The sequence below is a fragment of the Musa acuminata genome, unplaced genomic scaffold (genome assembly GCF_036884655.1).
Source record: "Musa acuminata AAA Group cultivar baxijiao unplaced genomic scaffold, Cavendish_Baxijiao_AAA HiC_scaffold_1072, whole genome shotgun sequence".
In the NCBI taxonomy this organism is placed as follows: Eukaryota; Viridiplantae; Streptophyta; class Magnoliopsida; order Zingiberales; family Musaceae; genus Musa; species Musa acuminata.
In genome coordinates this window covers 53,700-75,532 of record NW_027021286.1, presented here as the reverse complement: position 1 = coordinate 75,532, position 21,833 = coordinate 53,700, and the positions used below count along the sequence as shown (strand labels likewise).

At 41.1% G+C, this 21,833-nt stretch overlaps 4 protein-coding genes across 6 annotated transcripts; all 4 read right to left on the bottom strand.

Annotated features, from left to right (window-relative positions):
* Positions 1-2,088: 2,088 nt before the first annotated feature.
* Positions 2,089-4,089, bottom strand: LOC135666099 (cytochrome P450 CYP73A100-like). Its single transcript, XM_065177634.1, has 3 exons — positions 3,447-4,089; positions 3,239-3,366; positions 2,089-3,162 (listed from the first exon to the last, which is right to left on the bottom strand). The coding sequence occupies exons 1-3, from the start codon at positions 4,049-4,051 to the stop codon at positions 2,558-2,560; spliced, it is 1,338 nt and encodes a 445-aa protein (XP_065033706.1). The 5' UTR covers positions 4,052-4,089; the 3' UTR covers positions 2,089-2,557.
* Positions 4,090-6,895: 2,806 nt separating this feature from the next.
* LOC103974663 (cytochrome P450 CYP73A100) lies at positions 6,896-8,852 on the bottom strand. Its single transcript, XM_065177638.1, has 3 exons — positions 7,940-8,852; positions 7,732-7,859; positions 6,896-7,655 (listed from the first exon to the last, which is right to left on the bottom strand). The coding sequence occupies exons 1-3, from the start codon at positions 8,773-8,775 to the stop codon at positions 7,051-7,053; spliced, it is 1,569 nt and encodes a 522-aa protein (XP_065033710.1). The 5' UTR covers positions 8,776-8,852; the 3' UTR covers positions 6,896-7,050.
* An 889-nt stretch (positions 8,853-9,741) lies between these two features.
* LOC135666102 (uncharacterized) lies at positions 9,742-11,923 on the bottom strand. The gene is made up of 2 exons (XM_065177639.1): positions 11,828-11,923; positions 9,742-11,742 (listed from the first exon to the last, which is right to left on the bottom strand). Exon 2 carries the CDS (start codon positions 10,354-10,356, stop codon positions 9,922-9,924), a length of 435 nt encoding a protein of 144 aa, XP_065033711.1. The 5' UTR covers positions 10,357-11,742; positions 11,828-11,923; the 3' UTR covers positions 9,742-9,921.
* A 142-nt stretch (positions 11,924-12,065) lies between these two features.
* LOC135666101 (DNA repair endonuclease UVH1-like) lies at positions 12,066-21,549 on the bottom strand. Of its 3 annotated transcripts, XM_065177637.1 has the most exons (10): positions 21,294-21,520; positions 20,625-21,174; positions 20,248-20,471; positions 19,935-20,044; positions 18,631-18,798; positions 17,470-18,273; positions 16,045-16,155; positions 15,682-15,942; positions 13,912-14,135; positions 12,066-12,788 (listed from the first exon to the last, which is right to left on the bottom strand). In XM_065177637.1, exons 1-10 carry the CDS (start codon positions 21,370-21,372, stop codon positions 12,578-12,580), a joined length of 2,742 nt encoding a protein of 913 aa, XP_065033709.1. In that variant the 5' UTR covers positions 21,373-21,520; the 3' UTR covers positions 12,066-12,577. The 3 variants fall into 3 exon arrangements, with proteins under 3 accessions (XP_065033709.1, XP_065033707.1, XP_065033708.1); XM_065177635.1 differs by having other exon boundaries at positions 20,625-21,548; XM_065177636.1 differs by having other exon boundaries at positions 12,650-12,788; positions 13,917-14,135; positions 20,625-21,549.
* Between the last annotated feature and the right edge of the window lie 284 nt (positions 21,550-21,833).

Genomic DNA, 21,833 nt, shown 5'->3' with positions numbered 1-21,833 from the left:
CCCGCTTTGGCGACCGCATGCCCGTTGTCTATGCACCGGGACGAGTTCCCGGGCAGGTTCGACGAATCTCCCCCGGGGGAGCGGGGCCCTTCGGATGAACGAAACGCATGCATGCACATGGTCACGTGAAATGACATACTCGCCCCTTTCAATTTTCACTCGAGATTTACGAATCACGAGGCAGGCGTGAATCACGATGGAAAAGGATCACGTGCGATAACGAGCATCGAGACTTTCGGTATAGGGTTTATAAGTCCAAAGAAAACTTATTTTGTCCACATATATAAATATATATAAATATATATATATATATGTATATATATATACATATATATATATATGTATACATATATATATATATGTATACATATATATATATATATGTATACATATATGTATATGTATATATATATATATATATATATATATATATATATATATACACATACATATATATACATATACACACATATATATACTCAAAAATTCATAATTTATCTTTTTCTCACAAAGCACCCCCTACTTTAAAAATTACCTTGACAGCATGTCTACTTTTTTTTAAAATAATGTTAATTTTTTAAAATTATTTGTGTTCACATACGATTAAATTAAATTTAAAAACTAGTTTAACTAGAATCAATTTGTTATCGAATACTATATAATCTCTATTTTACATTTACTAATTGATGTGACCTATACGATCTTTTTTATCTCTGGCTATTACATATTCGATTGTTGTTGTAGCAATATACTCTATAGTCTTAAAGTATTTTGATTTCGTGCATCATTATGTTTAAAGTCAAGTTTCATTATACTTAGGAGTGTTGATTTATGTTGTTCATGGCACCAAGTCTATTGAGCTTCTATTTTATAATTATTATAATGAGAGTTCTAGAGTTTTAGTTTTTTTTTTGGTAGGGTTCCAAAACTACAACTGTAACCAATTATTGGCGACAAAGCTTTAATATTTTATTTTAAGTATGTCTCAATTTCAGTAAAAATATTTGTTAGGAAATTTAAATTTTTGGTTTATTATATATCTAGGTTTCTAGAGTCATATTGATGTTTATTATTTTAAACAGTATTATGAAAACTTATTGTTTTACTATCAATATTTTAAGTATTCTTTAAAAAAATTCTTGAACATTATTCTATTTTTGCCTTATTTTTTTAAATAATAATTATAATTTATTTATGTAATATTTTTTTCTTCATATTTGAGCTTCCAAAGAGGCCTACAATATATGTATAAAATTTGGTCTAAAGAAAAATTTTCCTAATAGGTGATGCACTATTATTGAGAAAATTTTAAAAATAGTATATCACATGGATACACTATTTAAAATGATCTTAAATTCTTAGAAAACTTTACATGTGACACTTATGGATATGTGTCATTGGTTTTCCAAATGAGAGAATTTTTTTGAAATTTTTATAGATTTTTGAGCATTTGAACAATGTATCAATTTTCTATTTTTCTTCTTTTTTTAATTTATTATGAAAAATATAATGCATCAATGCAATATTTTTTCATAATTGAGCTTCTAAATAGGTCAACAATAGTGCATCGCATAGATGCACTATTCAAAAGAATTTCCTATTATTAATAGTGCATCACATAGATGCTGTATTCAGCTATAGAAAATATTTCATAATATAAGATGCATTGTTCTTGCACAAAATCCAAAGAGATAATGCACCTCATTGAATGACTATGTAAATGATCTAAAATTTTTAGAAAAAGTTTGAATTGGACTCAGACGAATATATGACATTGGTTTTCTATTTTAGAAAATTCTTTTGATATTTTTATGAATTGTGTTTTTTTTTTTTTTTTTTGACCATTTTTTTCATGTTTGCACGAATATCTTAGATCTATGTAATATTTTTTAACATTTGAGCTTCTAAATTGCTCCAAAATACTTGATAAAAAATTTGAGCTAGAGAACTCAACCTCAAAAGTCAATCTCAAATTTATTAGGTTTTTTTTTCCAATATGTAAAATAGAGCATGTAAATTGAGTAGTTGTTTTGCTAGAGTGAATATTGGCAATCCCATTAATGTTGGTCAACACCGTTCTAATGTTCGATGTCGCTCGATACCATAGTTCATCGCATCATGTCATTCACACTTAACGATTAACATCAAAGAGGAAAACGTTGCTCGTCGCTTATACCTTATCGCCCAAAGGGGAAGAAGGAAAAAAAAAAAATCTTTACATCCGTTCGGAAAGAGATATTTTTTAAAATATTAAAAAAAATAAAAATGAGGTTATAAATAATAAACATAGGTTGCTAATAAAAATCTCCTTGGAGAAATAGTTGTTTTGATAAGAGGAATTTGTTCCTGAATTAACGAATTTAGTATACGTTTGAATTGGTATAGAGTTTCTTGTCCTTGTAAAAGAGAAAAAAAAAAATAAAAAGAAAGGCCTTTCTACATCATTTACAGTACATTCATGCATCAATTTCAACTTTGTAACCGAACCACTACAGTATGTACTTTATTGCTTAGGCCAATTGATCTCAAGTCTCAACAATTCCTACGACTTCGTCTCTCATGGTGCGATCGGATGGAAGGCGATGGTGGAGTGGTTGACGATCTGTAAGCTGAACTGCCCTCCCTTCTCTGTCACGTCGATCTTGTCCACCCCCGGCGGCGGCACCATCTCGAAGTCCTTCACCAGCTTCCCGACGATGAGAGAGAGCAGCGGCAGCGCCACTATGATCCCGGGGCAGCTTCGCCGGCCGACGCCGAAGGGGAGGAATCTGAAGTCCACCTTGCCGCCCACCAGTGCTTCCACCTCCTTCTCCTCGTCCAAGAACCTCTCCGGCCGGAACTCCTCGGGCTTGTGCCACCATTCCGGGTTGTTCCCCAGCCACCACGCGTTCACTATCACCTTGGTTCTCTTGGGGATGTCGTATCCCCCGAGCTTGGCTTCCTCGAGGTTCATGTGGGGGACGAGGAGGGGTATGGGCGAGTGCAGCCGGAGTGTCTCCTTGGCGACCGCTTGCAGGTACGGTAGTCTCTGTAGGTTGGTTTCCATCAAGGGTTCATCTCCGAGCACATCCCACAGCTCCTTTCTGAGCCTTTGCTGGACGTTGGGATGGTTCACCAGTTCTGCGATCGCCCACTCCATCGACCACAAGGTCGTCTCTATGGCTGTAGCATGCGCAACATTAGCCTCTCGTTATGCCTATCAAGTCTCGATGCAAATGATTCCAGAGTCATCGTTTACCTGCAACGTTGATGTTCTCCACGATGTAGATCACGTTGTCTGAGGTGATTTCTCCGTTCATCTCGGCCTCCAGTATGTAGTCCATGGCGCACCTCAGCCTTTTCCCGTCTCTTGCGGCCATCAGTATTCTGTAGGCGGATGAGACCCGCGGGAATTAGACATTGGTGTGCGGTGGTGATCCAAGAAAATGATGTGTAGCTATGTCTACCTTCGTTTCTCTACGTAGTTGTCGTTGTAGAAGGCCAGCCTTCGTCTCTGTAAGTCCCTGCACTTGTTCAAGTAGCCTCTCAGGAAGGGCCGCAGGATGGGGATGAAGTCGCCGTAGTTGTACTCGAAGCTCTGAGCCAAGCGGCTCCTCTCGGAGTTGAACCACGTCGCCTGCTGGAACAGTGGGTCGGACATCGACTCGAACCGGGCGTCGAACATCATCCGATACATGACGTTGTAGAGCATCAGCTGCAGGCGGCGGCGGACGACCACCCCCTCCGTTTGTGCCACTCGGTCCCCCCTGAGGTCGCGCACCACCATGTCCATCTCCTCCTCCCACATCTCCCGGTACTGCTGCACCACCTTGTTGGTGAAGAAGGGGAGCGTCATGACCCGACGCATCTTGCGCCAGTGGTCGCCGTACTCCGTGAACACCATGTCCTTGCCGTTGTCGGTGAAGATGTCCCACACCACGTTGCGCGGCCGGGAGCCGAACTCGACCCCCTGAGTGTGGAGCACCTCGGCGGCTAGCTTCGGGTCGGACACCACCACCAGGTTCCGCACGCCCAGCCGCAGCAGGAATACATTTCCGTACTTCTTGGCCATGCCCACCAGGTTCCGGTGGTTGAGGTCGTTGCCGACCTGGAGCCAGTTGCCGAAGATGGGGAAAGAGACGGGGCCAGGAGGGGTGTTAGAGCCGGGCACAGAGACCAACACGAACGGCAACAGGAGGAGGAGGAGAAGAGGAAGGGAGAGGAAGAAGGGCGACAGGTCGGGGAAGAAGGACTTGGCTGCATAAGCAGAGGCGACTGCCACGAGGGTGACGATGCCCAACAACTTCGCCATGACGATGCCTGTTGTCTTCCTTATTGTGTTGCCAATGCTTCTATATAAGCGTTTTGGTGAATGAACAAGAAATATAGTTAGGAGAATGATTAGAAGCGAATTCCCGAAAACACCTCATCTTAGACTTTTTCTTAGTTTCCAAAGATTATTCTCTATTTATCATAATCTCTGAAACATCTCACGACAAGACAATCAGAGAATCGATCCTATCTTTGTCAGATTATGAGACAATCAGAGAATCGATCATATGTAAATTTTAGATTCGTCCTAATAATGTTCAGCAGGTGAGGGTTTTCTCGATAATTCACCTAATGATCATCATTAATTGAATCTTACTAAAAGTACATAGGTACATGCACTCAATCTAAATAATATGCTTCCATCGTTCACAGCATATAAAATGTATTTACAACATGCCAAGTCTTAATCATGTAATCCTTCCTAATGTGACATTTATCTTTATCGACCTAAACAGATCATTCTTTCAATTTGCCAAATTGTGATGAATATAATATCATTTTCACTGCTGGTTTCTGAATACAGACGCAGCTTCCTGTGGTTGCAATCATCATTGTGGTGCCAAAGTTCGTACTGAACGATAAGTTCTTTGAACCTGTGGTAAAGACTGAACAGTACTAGACGTTTGTGAACTAAGTCTTCAGCATTATCTCGTGTTAATGATCGGGTTTGTGATGCACCGATCAACCCTACTCAATCCTAAATCGACACGAATCATAGTTGAATCGATCCAATTTAGAATCGAACTCATGTAGAACCTAATTCAACCTATCTTAAATCATTTTAAATTCATCTAATTTGAACTTGTATAAGTCCAATTTATATCTGTTGTGAAAGATTCTAGTTGTCATATCTGCTTTCAAATTCGTGTCAGAAGGTTAGTAATAATTTCAAGCCTATGATGTTTAAGTTAGTAATAATTTGAAGATCATCAAAGTAATTATATTCAATCAAGTAAGAATGCATTTGGAAAGTGTTTTTATAATATAAAAAATAATCATTAATGTTATGGTAATTATTAGGAATGTTTAATCATGAAATCATATGTATAGGACATAGTAACATTTTGTCAAGTCTACTTTGTTGTTAGAACTATATAATCGACTCGATAATGCTAAGTTGATGTCCTCGTCGATACCAGAACTCTTGCGTTTGTCTTTATATGTTAGTTAAGTAAAAATAGATTGTCGATCAAATGTTAGCAAGTGAAAATAATATGTTACCCAAATAAGAATAATGCATCAATAACATGTCATATCTTTTTTGCTAGGTCAAATAAGTTTGAACCAATCAAGATTCATCGGAGATCTCCTTGACTCGATCCAATGAAGCTGGTTTGGTTGATCTCCAAAGCTCAGACCGGGCCAAAGGGAGTAAGTACATGGGGCGCATTGTAACCGGGGTTAAAAGGCTCGGGTCAACCATTGACCAAGTCACAGGACCACCTTGGGTCATGTGCGCTGCACGTTCCGCGTAGTGTGAAGGGCTGGCTGCAATATGTCTGACCAGGCTCAGCCCACGTGCAAGGCGCTCGACCGCTGGCCCACATGGGCCGCATGTTCCAAGCAGGTGGTTGTTGGCAAACCTGAGTCCTGGGCTACTATTGGGCCTCTCTTCGGACAACAAATCAGGTTTTGTGGGCTCGCATTAACTCGCGAAGGGCCGCACTTACTCCACGTGGGAGTCATTGGGCCGTTGAGGCAAGCCGGAGGTTCTACGTCATGCGAGGCTGAGTTGCAGGTATAGATTGGTTCTACTGAAGGAATATATCACATGATACTAAAAAAAAATTAAAATAATAATTTTTATTCTCAACATATAAAGATATTAATTTCATAGGAGGATAGCGTATGCAATAATCATCCTTCCCTCAAGCTTTATTATCCTCCTGGATAACCTATGCAATAATAGTATCAATGGTGATCCTACTATTCTATTTATCTTGATTCGTTATCCTCTCGAACGGTTTACCCAATGATGACATCAATGGCGATCCTTATCTCCCGCACTGTCTCATTTCCCCTGCTTTGTTATCCTTCCCTTCGACTTTATTATCATTTCGGACAATCTACCCAATCGTAACATTGGTAGTGATCCTCATCTTTTGCATTGTCCCATTTCTCTTGCTTTGCTATCCGACCTAAAGTCTCTGGCTTCGAACAAGCCTAATGGGTGAGGATCAAAATTACTTTTTATCCTTTTTTTTTAGCATCATTTCTATACGTCACGACACGTGTTGTATCTTTCACCAGTAGAGTCAACGATATGAGGAGAAATATTAATTTTTTAAAATGAAAGAACTGAGATATTAGACATAACTAACTACATAGGATAATATATATTTATTTTTCTCAACCGGATAAGCTCTATGCTAGTCGTCAATTGGCTAGATCCGACCAAGTGCCATCGACGGTCTGATTTAGGTAGCCCAAGCCGGTCTAATCTAGTCTCAATCGAATTTGATTAATTCAGATTTAGAAAAAAAGAAACTTTAAAATATTATAATAACATAGATTAATAAGACTATTTCTTGTTCCGGGAAGATAAGCGGTTCTAACTACATCTGCAGCACATTTATGCATCAAATTCACTTCAACTGGTAGCCCGGCAAATCCCAATTACAAAGCAAGAGTTTACATAAAGAAACACACAAACACAAGAATACAATCCTTATTACAGTGTGTAATTACTAATAAACACCGTTTGATCTCATCATTTCATACTACTTCTTCATCTCCCTCTCATGGTGCGATCGGATGGAAGGCGATGGTGGAGTGGTTGGCGATCTGTAAGCTGAACTGGCCTCCCTTCTCTGTCACGTCGATCTTGTCCACCCCCGGCGGCGGCACCATCTCGAAGTCCTTCACCAGCTTCCCGACGATGAGCGAGAGCAGGGGCAATGCCAGTATGATCCCGGGGCAGCTTCGCCGGCCGACGCCAAAGGGGAGGAATCTGAAGTCCACCTTGCCGCCCACCAGTGCTTCCACCTCCTTCTCCTCGTCCAAGAACCTCTCCGGCCGGAACTCCTCGGGCTTGTGCCACCATTCCGGGTTGTTCCCCAGCCACCACGCGTTCACTATCACCTTGGTTCTCTTGGGGATGTCGTATCCCCCGAGTTTGGCTTCCTCGAGGTTCATGTGGGGGACGAGGAGGGGTATGGGCGAGTGCAGCCGGAGTGTCTCCTTGGCGACTGCTTGCAGGTACGGTAGTCTCTGTAGGTTGGTTTCCGTCAAGGGTTCATCTCCGAGCACATCCCACAGCTCCTTTCTGAGCCTTTGCTGGGCGTTGGGATGGTTCACCAGTTCTGCGATCGCCCACTCCATCGACCACAAGGTCGTCTCTATGGCTGTAGCATACCCAACATTAGCCTCTCGTTAAGCCTATCAAGTCTCGATGCAAATGATTACAGGGTCATCGTTTACCTGCAACGTTGATGTTCTCCACGATGTAGATCACGTTGTCTGAGCTGATTTCTCCGTTCATCTCGGCCTCCAGTATGTAGTCCATGGCGCACCTCAGCTTTTTCCCGTCTCTTGCGGCCATCAGTTTTCTGTAGGCGGATGAGAACCGCGGGAATTAGACATTGGTGTGCGGTGGTGATCCGAGAAAATGATGTGTAGCTATGTCTACCTTCGTTTCTCCACGTAGTTGTCGTTGAAGAAGGCCAGCCTCCTGCTCTGCAGGTCCCTGCACTTGTTCAAGTAGCCTTTCAGGAAGGGCCTCAGGATGGGGATGAAGTCGCCGTAGTTGTACTCGAAGCTCTGCGCCAGGCGGCTCCTCTCGGAGTTGAACCGTGTCGCCTGCTGGAACAGAGGGTCGGACATCGACTCGAACCGGGCGTCGAACATCATCCGATACATGATGTTGTAGAGCATCAGCTGCATGCGACGGCGGACGACGACCCCCTCCGTCTGCGCCACCCGGTCCCCCCGGAGGTCGCGCACCACCATGTCCATCTCCTCCTCCCACATCTCCCGGTACTGCTGCACCACCTTGTTGGTGAAGAAGGGCAGCGTCATGATCCGGCGCATCTTGCGCCAGTGGTCGCCGTACTCCGTGAACACCATGTCCTTGCCGTTGTCGGTGAAGATGTCCCACACCACGTTGCGCGGCCGGGAGCCGAACTCGACCCCCTGAGTGTGGAGCACCTCGGTGGCTAGCTTCGGGTCCGACACCACCACCAGGTTGCGCGCGCCCAGCCGCAGCAGGAAGACGTTTCCGTACTTCTTGGCCATGTCCACCAGGTTCCGGTGGTTGAGGTCGTTGCCGACCTGGAGCCAATTGCCGACGATGGGGAAGGAGACGGGACCAGGAGGGGTGTCAGACCCGGACCCAGAGAACAACGCGAATGGCAGCAGGAGGAGGAGAGGAAGGGAGAGGAAGAAGGGCGACAGGTCGGGGAAGAAGGACTTGGCAGCATAAGCAGAGGCAACTGCCACAAGGGTGATGACGGCTAACTTCGCCATGGCTTCCTTCCTGTGTTGCCAATGCTCGTTGAGACAGTGAAGGGATTAGGAGAAGAGGACGTGATTTTATATAAGCGTTTAGGCGAGAGTGGAGCAGAAGAAATCTTCGATGGTTTTGTAGGGTAATCGATGGGCAGCGGAGGGAAACAAGGTAGGAGAAGAATGGCTTTTGGAAGTCAGAGGACTCGGCTGAGTTGGTAGAGCAGATGTTGGTGGCACTTCTTTGACTTCCCTTCAGTTTACTAATGCAAGAAGAAGATTTCTATTGTTATGGGGGAAGTACTATGTTTCTAGGTGATCGACCAATAGAAACCAAAAGTACAAGCTTTTGAACAGTAAAAGAAAGAAGAGTTCTCCTTGCAAACACTTGAAGGAGAGTGTAGAAGAGAGAGTTGGTTAAAGGACAACCCTAATTTTCTCTTGATTGGAAGAAAAAAACAAGAGGATGAATTAATAAGTATTAGCTTAGCATGTGTTCTACTATGGAGACAAGTTGCATTTCACCGAAGAGCTGATTAGGTTGACACAAAGGGTTTGTTTGACCGAGTGAGGTTTAAGACAGAGAGAGCAATCGAGCGCATGGTTGGGATGACAAATGCATGGTATGGTATCGTTCTCATGTCACCTTCGTTTCTGCTGGCGTCCATGGTTTTGCCTCGTGGTTTGGGCAGTATAATATTATGGAACTGTGTCAAGTGGCTGACTATTTTTGTGGGTTTGGAACATGGATGATGATGATGATGGTGGTGGTTGGTGAGATTGAGATCAAGAAGATAGCGTATGGGTCATGGTGCTTATGTTATATATATATATATATATAATTAAAGTTTTGTACGTAAGATTATTTAGTCCCACATTAGTTGAGGAGTATAAAAATCAAGGACTCATAAGTTTGTCAAAGTCTTCTTTTCCTTTAGTGCATATTTCGAAGCTCCCATGTTTCGAAATGATAAAGTACACCACCAATGATAAATCGATCAAATGATCCCTTATTATATTAGAAGAGCTTATCATATATGATCACTAACAAATATATTAGAAGAGCAAGAGGAAATGCGAAATAGCTTCAAGATGCGAAAATGTTACTCCGAATCTCAAAGCAGAATCAACGGAAAGAAAGAAACTATCCGACCCATGATGAGCTCATCATGAAGCCAGAATGCAGCAGCTCGTGAAGCCCGCACGGCCGCGTGGCTCAGAAGACGCTGCCTTCCCGTCGTCGAAGTAGACCCTCTTTCCTGCGAGGCTCCCTCCCAAGTGCCATATCACGCACGTGTAGCTCTCCGACAGCTCTTCCTCCTCCGTGGGGTCCGACCTACTCGCCTCGGCGGCGACCCTGGCCGAGCCGATGGAGATCGGCTCGGAACGGGCCGGCGAGACGCGGGAGACGGGGCCGCTCATTTCCGCCACGATCCCAAGGCCGACGATGCCGCCGCTGTCGAAGCTCCTCGGCGACCTCGCCGTTGGTGTGCGGGCCGCCGAGTCGTCGGCGAACAGCTCGGAAAGCCCCCCGTAGAAACCGCCGTTGGCGGTTCGCTTCCGCTTGGGGAACTTCCCCAGCTGGTTTCCCCCTCCCCACATCAATCACTTCTAGTGCTTAAGCTTACGACTCTATAACACAACTCCATCTAATAACAACAGCAAATAAAAGAAAGAACAAGAGGAAGGCTTCTACAGTGGTGTCCTTTATATTGCTATCTTATGATGGAGACTTTTGGGATTGGCGTCCGGAGAGAATAAAATCAGCAGAGAAAATTGAGTCTTTAAGCCTCGGAAAGTAGTACAAACTTTGTTATATTAATGTCATCATGCAGTATTAAATGCGATAAAGATCAGAACTAGACACCTATTGTTTGGCTTGTAGATTCATATACATGTGGTATTAACAGGTAATCTGTCATTTGATACTTCAACTTGTACTAAATTATGGATGTCCCTATCCTTCCCTGACTACTCAATTGCAGTATCAAGTTGATTGTGTTCTGTATCACATGCAGTTGTACGCAGTTTAGGAAGTTCTAAAAGCTTGTGCTTATACTTGATATGAATTGTGCTGGAAGCAACAAGATAAGTAGCATAAAATAATACCTGGCAATGAGCAAGAAGATAATGAAAACCACTAGTTTGAGGTTTTAGTATTACCTTTAATCTTTCTTGGTGTCTCGCCATCATCTTTTGAGAGCTTTGTGGTATCGGCTTCTTCCGACTGTTCTGATTGCTGATGAGATTGCAGCTCTGATGTAAAAAAGGTTCTCCTAATTTCTGGACCTCAAAAGCTCAGATGGATAGATGAGTGGAAACTACGAAGAGCATCTATCTTGAACAAAATGGTACATCCAAGCCAGAATATGAAAGAACAATAGGAAAAATGCATGAGTTTGGGATCTAAGGCATTAACTAGATGCAGATACAGAATGTAGAATCATTGCTTGGTAACAGACTTTTAACAGTTAAAAGTGCATGATAAACATATATCAGATTCTTGAATTTTAGAGAAACATTGTAAAATGCTAGCTTATGCATCAGATATTTACTAAAATTAATCTTTAGCAACTACATCTAGAAACTTATCAAACAAGTAGTATATACCTGAATGAACCCAAACAAAACTTTTTCTGGAGAAACTTATCTCTGCTTGCACCTGAAGTGCCAGAATGATGGCATGTAAAATGCATTTGTCATCTATTGGCTTGATTGGATGAGACATCTTTCAAGTGCATTAATGGAAATCAAAGTCATGCAAGCATATAAGCTGAAATCCACTGCAATGTAGAAAAATGTAGTGGGGGCAGAGCAGGTTCAACAGCATCTACAAAACAGGCATTAAAAGTAGCCCAACAACAACTGAGTTCACAAGGATCTTGTACTATTCAGCCTTGACCATTAGTTAAAAGAGGTTACCATTCATTATAAACATTGGCAGCACAATGACGAGAAGAGCATTCTGGCAACCATTGAAAGCTGTACCTGTATACATAAAGCAGTCATTATCATTTGCTACAAAGAAAATAAAACTACTGTTCAGCCTAGACCACAAGTTGAAAGAAGTTACCCTTCATTTAGATTTTGGCAGCGCAACAAAGATCACTCAGGCAACCATAGGAAGCTGTACATCTATACAGAAACCAGTCACTGACATTTGCTGTGAAAAGAAAATTTGCCTACTGTTCTGCATTGACCATCATTTCAAAGAAGTTAACCCTTCATTATAAATTATGGCAGCACAAGGGATAAGAGCCTCCAGGCAACCATTCGAAGCTGTACGTGTATACAGAAAGCAGTCACCAACATTTGCTGTAAAAAAAATTAAAGTGATTGAAATTGTAACAAATACTGTTAGTTCCCTTGATGAATACAATACAGCAATTTACAGACACACTTGTGCTGAAGAATGTAAACTTGCTCTAAGGAAGTTACACACTAAGCCCCAATAACTAATAGGAACAGATTGTACAAAAACTTATGCTGGGTAATAATACCACCCATAATGTAATTAATCACTTCAGCTAACAATCAATGAATTAATCATCTCAATTAATAATGTAAAAGAGGTTGAGATTGTTGGCCATGCTGACCAAATTGACAGGTAAATTATCCTAATCTGAGGCTTGCCGTCCTAGTCTGCCTCTTGTGATGTTCTTGAAATCACATTGGTCAACCGCTGTGCATGAGATCCCACCTAAGCACCCCCTTTTATGAAACCAATCAATGTTGTCTCATAAGTTCACATTTGGGAAGGGTACAAGAAAAGATGGTGTTGTGCACTTGCTGATTCTGCAAGATCATGTGTTGGCACTTCGCATCACAACAAGGTTGGGCACTTTGCATCAAGAAATTCCTTCAGCATCCGAGCTGCCTTCTGACCTCCCATGAATTCTGTTAGCCTCTCAATGGGAAGAAGAGCAAGTTCGGCCAAGTTTTTACATCCATCCATCAGTGCTCTGTAATTTGCATCTGTCACTCCAGGGAGACGCCTCAAGAACTCTACTGCAGAGGTATTATAATTTTCAGCCCTGAGACGGCAACAGATTCATTAAATTTTAGACTATCATATAACATGTCGAAACCCAATGTAATATTCTCAGACAATTGCCAAGAAAACCAATACTGAAAGCAAAAGAACTGGTCCAAAATCTATGCACATCATATAACATAAAAAGCAGAGCCCAGGGCACAAAGCTTCTGCCAATGAAAGTTTGGAAAGGATCAACATACACATCGTTATCCCTGCAAGCAGAGAGTGTTTATATGACATGTCTAGAACTCTCTAAACATAACTCCCAATTGTCTAAGGATTCTCTTGATTCTGTCTATAATCAAAATGGAACTCAAAGGTATGAATACAAATAAAAAGACATACCACAATTTTGACCAAAAATTTGGATGAAAGTATATCCACAAATATTAGAAACTAGAAAATCAAACAGAAAGACCATCATCTAGGATCAGTTAAGTCAAACCCTCATAGGGAGTGAGTGGTTTGAGGTTCAAATGCTCCATAACACAAATACACATTAAATACAGTCATAATACAGCGACGTACAGTCATATATACAGCGACATAAACCTTTTTCCTCTTTTAAATTAGATGAGTACAAAAGTCACCCCTAGCATCAGAGTGAATCAAGGATAGAAGATGAGAGGGTCATTCCCCTCTCCGAAAAAAGAAGCCTTAGTTGTTCTAGCATGGTTGGGCAGCCAATTGGCCAAATCACAGCAACATAAACCTATATTGCTATATATGCAATCTTTATAAACACATTATCACATATGTGGTTTACATTTCCACCTTATTGCTACGATTCTGTAATCATACTATTAGTACTGTTAAACATGGTCCATGACATTAAAACTTTAATCACATATGTTTATCCATTTCTTGTAACTTATCACCTAAACACTTTAAATGAATATACATATGACACCATAAGTCCTGGATTTGAACATATATTTATTATTTATCAATCATATATTATTTTGAATATTATTATGCAAAAAGGCATGTGCATCCACTTATGTGGGTAACAATTTATGCTAAATGACCGTCCATATACCACAGCCACTTGGTAAAACATTGCCTAGTTAAATATGTGGTTATTTGCTATGAATTTAGTAGTAAGATACTCGTGTGTTTACCTTACATCGTTCTCCACAACACCGTCTTCTGATGGAACACCTACTCTAATTGCCTTGCTCTCATCTGGTTCATCCTGATTTTGTTTGAGTGATGAAAATATTTCTGCTGTGGCATGCACATTGCGAGACCAGACAAGGCGCAGGCGAGGAAAATGAAGAACAAGCAACGAGAGCTTTGAAATTATGCTCGTTGGTGATACATCATCACCAATGTCACTTGCAGACTGTAAGAAGCCATGAGAAAGTTAGTGTCATCTACAAATTTATCTAACCAAACCTAGTGTCAGCCTCAAGAAAGAAAAACACAATTAAAATGAGTTTCTGGCCTGTAGTCAAACTACACCTTGTTCATGACATAAAATGATGGAGAAAACAACCTGAAGCCACTTGAGATGTTAGGGCACACTATTTGAAGTTTGCAATTTACTGATATTTGCAACAAATATTACCTCAGCCCAATACTTAACAAATTGATAGTGATCAAGAAACTCTGGTAGCCAAAATGGATGTCATAAATGATGCAGGTGCAAAATTCTTTAAAAGTCTCCAATGAGTTATCCACCAAAGCTTGGAGACTTACAAAAAATGTGGATAATAATTAGGGATCTTGATGGACCCCTAGAACCAGAAACGCAACACAAAATTTTAGGCTTGGATCCTCATTTCGATCCAAGAACCTTATGAGATTGGTGACAAGGATCTGTACTGTGCCAGTGTGTAGAAATCTGACACCAAACCCCAGTCCCACATGAAATGTCACACGGATACTCATTTTGGACACAGGCTTATCAAAAATTGGATGTGGATCCTAATGGATATAACCTAAAATCAGCTGAATAACATCCCATAACAATAATGAATGTGTAGTTTTAGCATAGTCTTATGTATATGAACCTTTGCAATAAATTGTAAAGTAGCTCAAATAGAGACAAGATTTTATCATCATAGTACCAAAGAAAACAGAAAATGATAGAATGGCAGGCTAAGAAGCCGGAAGCATTGTTTGCCAATCAGTAGATTGGCAATCAGAAGATTGTTCAGCGTTTGGGAAACAGTTATCCAGAAGTTTAATGAAGTCGAGTTGGAAACATTAAGATAGATGAATTCCCTATCATAGAAGGAACAAAAATGATTAAATTTATGTTTCGTTCAACTCAATGGAAAATCTACATGATAGTTATTGGAACTAATGACTCTGTATAATCAACATGATAGTTATTGGAACTGGATCAGAAAGGCAGGCAGACTGGGAAAATCATGAACTGGACCCTTGGCTGCTCTAATCCCTTAATCAGATTGTTTGTGCTAAACAACCATACTGAACCAGTTGACCCAACCAAGTTTACTATCACTCATGAAAACTGAGCCAGATCAAATTGAAAAGTCCAACTTTTATCTGTTACTGTTGAGGGCATTTTAGTCATTTCTGAAATAGAAATGATAGTCCACTTTCTCAACTACCAAATGAGCTCATACAATGCTGATAGTCCTGATGAGACGCCTTAACAAGATGGCACTCCTCTTTTAATCACCAAATGACTCCTATCATGGTAATACAACAAATCACAAGCATCAAAGTCTATATAAGTAATGGGAAGCAACCCAATGAGCTTCATATATAAAAATATATATATATAAGTTAAACTGGCGGCACATCCAGTTGACCCACTAATTTAACCAATAACCTGACTGACCCGAGGTTTCTTGGATAAGACAGTTAAGAGGCATACATGATGATTAACAAGTGACCAAAGACCAACTATGAAATACCTGGAAAGAGAAGCTCTTATCCTGTGAAAACTCAATTAGAAGCACAGGCATTCTGTAGTAACGACTCATTGTTTCCACCTGATGATAGAGACGACCTGATGCAAAACTTTGAAACAGATCTGCTATGCTTTTTCTTTCAACACAAATCTGAGGTGAAAGAACGTAATCACCAACTTCCAGAGTAACAGGTATAACATGCATGCCTTTCAGGTGAAGAACATTAGGAAGGCTGCTCATGAACTCCCTCATATCCACTATAACCTGCAAAACAGTTCAAGTAGACAGCACAGTCAGTTCAACTTCATAAGAAAATACTTGGAATATCTTCCAAAATGATTTAGAAAAGGAAGGATATAAAATTGCCTGCATTTTTTTTTCTTGTAGCTTTCTACCACCTGCTTTCCTTGTTAATGAGTTCTGCGCAATAACCGACTGTGGTTCGCAAGAAGTACTAGGTCCAATACATCGTCCATTCTGAAAGGAGAACACAAATATTTTACTAATATTAATGAAGGTGAACATGATGATACACTTTCAACTTTCAAGATTTACTAACTGAAAGCTTGCAGCAATCTGGAATCATGAGATAAAGAACCATACTTTATAAAGCAAAAGATTTCATGATAATTCTATAATTAGACTCTTTGGTTAACAATTTTCAAAAACGACATATGAAGACTCTACTTAACATAAAGGAAAACAATTCTACCATTGCATTTGACAATCATGAGCAACACAAATATTATAATATCTGGAAGTGAAAGACAAGTTATATCGAGTTGATGATATCCAGAAAAATGTTTTAAAACTAAACATGATTTCTGTGATTCTGAACAATACAATGCCACTATCTTCAAATTTACTTATAAGCTCATCATTGAAACAGATTATTGCCTTTCTTACCAGTAGTAGAATTTAGAAAATATTCAATCTTGCCTATTAAAGATGCTTCTGCTGCCTTTTTGTCCCTTCAAAGGAAAAAAGTATAAAAAGTGCCAACTAACTGACCAACTTGGTCTACGGACTCATGCTCATCCTATCAATATCGGCCAGCAATATAGCATGACTATAGTAAAGAAGGCACAAGAATTTACTGGGAAAATTTGATAAAACAGCCAATATGAGGTTGATCTACAAAAGATAGTGTGACGTTCCTCACCAAGATAATATTTATACAAGAGAGATTCTCCAAACAGCCAAAGGGGGCATGAGAATTCTTTCTTATTGATTGCAGTTTAAGCTCATGCAACCATGAGGAACCCTCTGACTAAAAGTGAAAATTGTCATTACAAACACAAAAGTAGTTTAGAACAAAACTTTACAATATAATCAATTTGCATATATTATAACTTACAGTACACAGGGTCTGGTCACAAATTAAACAATAATGACAAGCTAGCCTCTGGAGAACTTGTAGTAACGAAGATCCTTAAAGGTTCTCAAATGCCCTACTGAACAGTCATTCATACTCTGTTAGCAGATAGTTTATGCACCAGATACTTTGATTCCATAAAAGAAAACTCCAGTTTAGTTCTTGAAGCCCATCATACAGAAAGAGGCATAAAACAATTTGTATGCTAGGTTGCACTTAACTAAAATAAACAATAGAAATTCCCAAGGGAAATGATAACTACATTATCTCCAATTCATTCAGGACAGATGAGTTCACGTCTAGAGATATAATAATTCATGCTTGCAGATAAGTGATAGAGGTAATACATGATAGGAAAGGATCAACAACTGAGAAAAGAGATAACAAGCAGGGGATGCAATGGTAATGAACCAGACCTGATCCACTGGGATCATCATCAGTGATTTCTGCCTGATCAAGGATTCAAATGCACTGTTTTCCCTGCGTATGCTTGCCTCAAACTTTTGCACCTCAGCAGAGTCCTCATAAAACAAAAAGTAGACCTTTAACTTCTTAGAGGGATTCTCAGCTTTGTAAACTTCTATTTCTCTGACAAAGGTCATGTCTGGATGATATACAATTATAACAAATGGGTTCAGCACATCAAGTATATGTTGGTCACTATCCAGTGCATAAAATTGCACAGGTGGAAGTGGCTTGATATGATTCAATGTTGCACCATGGGACTCCTCTTTATGCCCCTGAATAAGATCTTTCTCTATACATATGTTCTCTAGATTATTCTCCTGATAACTTTCTGGGGATTTTCTTTCAGGGTCACTGTGTACACCCTCGGGATTTGAACTGGTCTTTTCATTTTTATCATTGTTATCTATCTGATAACTTTTAGCTTCAGGAAGTTGAGTCTTTGACAAACCTTTCCTCGATCTTCCTTTTCCTCTTGTTTTTCGAAAATATTTCCTTCTACTTTCGGACTGAGAATTATCCCCAACATCAACTTCTTTAGATAAAATGTTGATCTCTGATGCTGCAGCCAATAAGGCATCATTTTCATATTTGGATATGCTGCTAGGTTCTGAATTATCAGATGATCCAGCAGCAACCACACCATCAAGTACACCAAAACCTTTAGGTTCCTGAGATCTTTTCTTGTTGCGTTTCCTTAAACTGTGCAACTCCACTTTGCCTAGCAAGTACTTCTCCCACTCTTCCCGCATAACCTTAAGCCAAAAGAGAAGTAGCATCATATCCAGATGTATTCATTAGTAATCAGAAACCAAACTTAGTTGGTTTCAACAAATCTTCTCTAAACGATCATAAAAAACAATTAAACTAGGAATATGCTGTAAAGTTCTAATTAAGATACTAAACTTAACCTAACATGCAAATACTAGCAGACTTGTCAACAGAGTGCAACATCCTTGATCTGAAGAATGTATTAAGAAAAAAATCATGCTTGATTATGGAAAAAAGGAACTACAGAAAGGTGAATCACAATGCCACCACAATGTATTGTCACAGAAATATCTTTGTCGTGATTTGTTTGAATACAAATACTACTAGTTCCAGAGCAACACCTGCTGTGGGCTTCTTGAGATGCAATCTTCCAACTGCATGCATGAGCGTTCATCTTTACATGCAACCAGAACAATTTCACTGAGATCCCCTGCATCTTCTGCTACTGTTTCTCCTTCTTTAGGCTGAATGTCTTTTCTGCGCTCTTCTTCTATTTCTTCCAGCAGTTCCTGCAATTAAATTCCTTTTCTTGGTTACCTTAGGTTCACTTAAATATATAAATATAAATTATATATATATATATATAATCTTATAAACTAGAAAATCAGGAATTTCCAATGAGAACTTTATGTAATGGACTAGAAAAAGTTCTTAACCTGCAACTAATAAAATGTAGAGCAAGAAATAAAATTTCTCAACACTATTATATCTGATTCATACTTGTGCATGGAGAATTAAATGAAAAATGTACAATGTATCTAAGTAAAAGGTAAGAAAGAAATTTAATAAAGCTTAAAAATTAATGAAGTTAAAAGATTTTGCAGTTGTGCAAATACAAAATCAGATGTCACCTGGAAAATTTGATAATGCTGATTTAGTTTACAACCTTTTCAATCTCATCTATTTCACATAGCATTATGTCATCAAAATCAAATGTGGTCTGGCCAAGGATGATCACACTGGTACACGCTTGTAAGATAAGGACATGGTATTTTTCCATGCCACACCAAAGTGGTTATTGAGACATGCCAGTCTGGCCTAGACCCTGATGGCATGCTCCAGCAGCATATGTCAAGTTACCATTTGATATATGTTCCATAACTAAACAGAGAACAAAATAAAGTTCCTTAGGAAGTAGGAACTTTATGAAATTCCTTTTGACCATTTGACCATGAAATTCATTTTAAGAACCCTTCTAACCATGCATGTTTCCACTCCAAAACTCTTGCTCACTTGTACCTTGCTTTGGCACCAATACAAGCTATAAACTGGATAAGAGCACCTTAAGCCTGCCAGAAGAAACTGTTTTTACATCCCATAGGCACCAAATTACACATACAGACAAATATAGCACGATGGACATACAAGATATAATGTAAAGTGCCATATAGAGACTTCAATGAGGGACTTGAATATGTGTTATATCGTTGCTGCATCAGCATGCACCACCCACAATACAGATTTGACATAATAATCATCTGTTTAGAAACAAAGTTCTGATAGGATAACATCTATTCAAGAACATAACTTCATAACACGACATCCTACGTGCTACACTGCTGTGGGAGAAGAAAACAAGAGAGGGAAACACAGTGTATCATACCAAGTGGACAATGAAGAAAAGCAAGCAAACTCACTCACTTACACGTAACACCTTCCACTTGGGGGCTTCTTCCAGGACTTCTTCCAACACTACACCAGCTTTTGTATCCACTTTACTTCCATCTGTTTCAATTGCAGAAGAAGCTCCAGTCCCTGACGAAATGAACAGTAATATTATTCAAAACAATGCATGATGTCTTTATCTAGAATAAGATTTTCTCCAGCCTTCATTATTGAAATGGGTGGATGCGAGGATTCAATGGTATGCAGATACATACTAGCAAGACAACCATTAGCATAAACCCACATAGTCAAAAGGAAAAGAACAGAAACTAAATGAAACAGGGGGAACTCACCACTTCCGGTTTCTTTCTTGCTCTCATTATTAACTTTCCTTTTCCTAGTGGCGCTTTTAGTGTCCACACTGATTTTTGTCCCATCTGCTCGAACCATCTGGTAAACCCGCTTTTTCGCAAGCTCAAAAATCTTATAGCTTGAATCAGCAAATATCCACACTGATCGAACACCTTCTGAAACTCTCAAGGTATCCAAATACTTCAGATACGTGACAGCATCGTACCTAACAAGAACAATTTCCACTAAACTAAAATTAAGAACCAACTTCAACAGCACTGCCGTAAATTTTAGTCACGAAGAATCAATCTTGAACCTCGAAGTATAAGAAGCATCAAAAGTAGACAGCGGTAGAAATTTCACAAGTAACTTTCTTTACCTGACAAGGTAATCCAACAGCTTCCTTAGGGTCTTGAGATCGCTAACCAGCTGCTTGGTCTTCTTCCCAAGAGTGTGCCAGATGGGGTCGAGCTGCCGCCTCACGATCTCATCGAAAGACTTGAACAGGCCGTTCTCGACAGTGAGGTCCTCAACGTCGACCTTGTTGGTCCTCCGGAGCTCCTTGAGACAGGCATCCATGGACCCAAGCACCGCAGCCTGGATCCCAATCATGGCTGGCGTCATGGGCACCCTGACGTCCACGACCTCGGGTGGAGCACTCTCGAGGTCAGACGAGACGAGGACGTGGAACCTTGGCCAGAGGTGGAGGCGGCGGACAAAGAGGGACTTCATAATGCGCTCGGCCTTGGCGAAGCCGGCGACCATCGCGTGGGGCCGATCGGAGAAGGCATGGATGGGGGAAGAAGGGGAGTGGTCCCGGAGGATGCGGGCGATGAAGGCCTCGGTGGAGGTGTCGGAGAGGCGATGAGCGTTGAGCACGACAAGGGCGGCAATGGAGGATGGGGGGACGCGGGAGGTGAGGAGGTCGGCTACGAGGACGCGGGGAGTGACGAAGAGGGCAGCGCCGGAGGCGTAGAGAGCAGTGCGGTTGTGAGAGGGGAGGTCGCCTGGGATATCAGAGGGAAGGGGGAGGTCCGGTTGCCCATACCTGCGGAGCGCGGCGGAGATGGCGGACTTCTGGGTGTCGGAGGCGGAGAGGAGGAGGAGAGAGCCAGCGGAGGCGTCATGAAGGAGGAGGAGGGAGGCGACGAGGGACGGGAGGGGGAGGCCAGAGGAGAGGACGACCAGGCCGCCGTTGGGGTCGTCGAGCAGGTCGGAGACGATCAGCCCCTGGAAGGGGAGCATCGCTGACTCGCGACTTGGGGTGAGATCGGAGAAACGGTGGAAACCAGGAAGAGGGAAGAGGTAGGTAACATCGGGCTCTTATCGGTCATGGGATCCGACCCGGTCCAATGGCCTTGGTCTCAAGACGGATAGGGTTCGGATCCCAAGCAGTTGAACCGGTAGTTTGTACAAAGACTAAATTGACCGGACACGAATCCAATCCCTCCATACGAGCCTAAATTGCCTATTTTGGCGCACGCAGGTCCAACCAAACCAAGCCAACCTGTCTAACCGGACCCGATCTCCAAATTGCTGAACTCGGGTCAAAAATTAAACAAAAGGTTGGTCAATTTCGAAATTGTAA

What these genes read in the sequence shown, in the direction of transcription:
- LOC103974663 (XM_065177638.1), bottom strand. Translation starts at nt 8,775, where the DNA reads ATGGCGAAGTTAGCCGTCATCACCCTTGTGGCAGTTGCCTCTGCTTAT. An exon ending in AACTACGTGGAGAAACGAAG is followed by an intron (nt 7,860 to 7,939) that starts GTAGACATAGCT and finishes ATCCGCCTACAG; the next exon opens with AAAACTGATGGCCGCAAGAG. An exon ending in GGAGAACATCAACGTTGCAG is followed by an intron (nt 7,656 to 7,731) that starts GTAAACGATGAC and finishes GGTATGCTACAG; the next exon opens with CCATAGAGACGACCTTGTGG.
- LOC135666101 (XM_065177635.1), bottom strand. Translation starts at nt 21,490, where the DNA reads ATGCTCCCCTTCCAGGGGCTGATCGTCTCCGACCTGCTCGACGACCCC. An exon ending in TCTCAAGAAGCCCACAGCAG is followed by an intron (nt 18,274 to 18,630) that starts GTGTTGCTCTGG and finishes TTTTGGCTTAAG; the next exon opens with GTTATGCGGGAAGAGTGGGA. An exon ending in TACAAGAAAAAAAAATGCAG is followed by an intron (nt 15,943 to 16,044) that starts GCAATTTTATAT and finishes ACTGTTTTGCAG; the next exon opens with GTTATAGTGGATATGAGGGA.
- LOC135666099 (XM_065177634.1), bottom strand. Translation starts at nt 4,051, where the DNA reads ATGGCCAAGAAGTACGGAAATGTATTCCTGCTGCGGCTGGGCGTGCGG. An exon ending in AACTACGTAGAGAAACGAAG is followed by an intron (nt 3,367 to 3,446) that starts GTAGACATAGCT and finishes ATCCGCCTACAG; the next exon opens with AATACTGATGGCCGCAAGAG. An exon ending in GGAGAACATCAACGTTGCAG is followed by an intron (nt 3,163 to 3,238) that starts GTAAACGATGAC and finishes CGCATGCTACAG; the next exon opens with CCATAGAGACGACCTTGTGG.
- LOC135666102 (XM_065177639.1), bottom strand. Translation starts at nt 10,356, where the DNA reads ATGTGGGGAGGGGGAAACCAGCTGGGGAAGTTCCCCAAGCGGAAGCGA.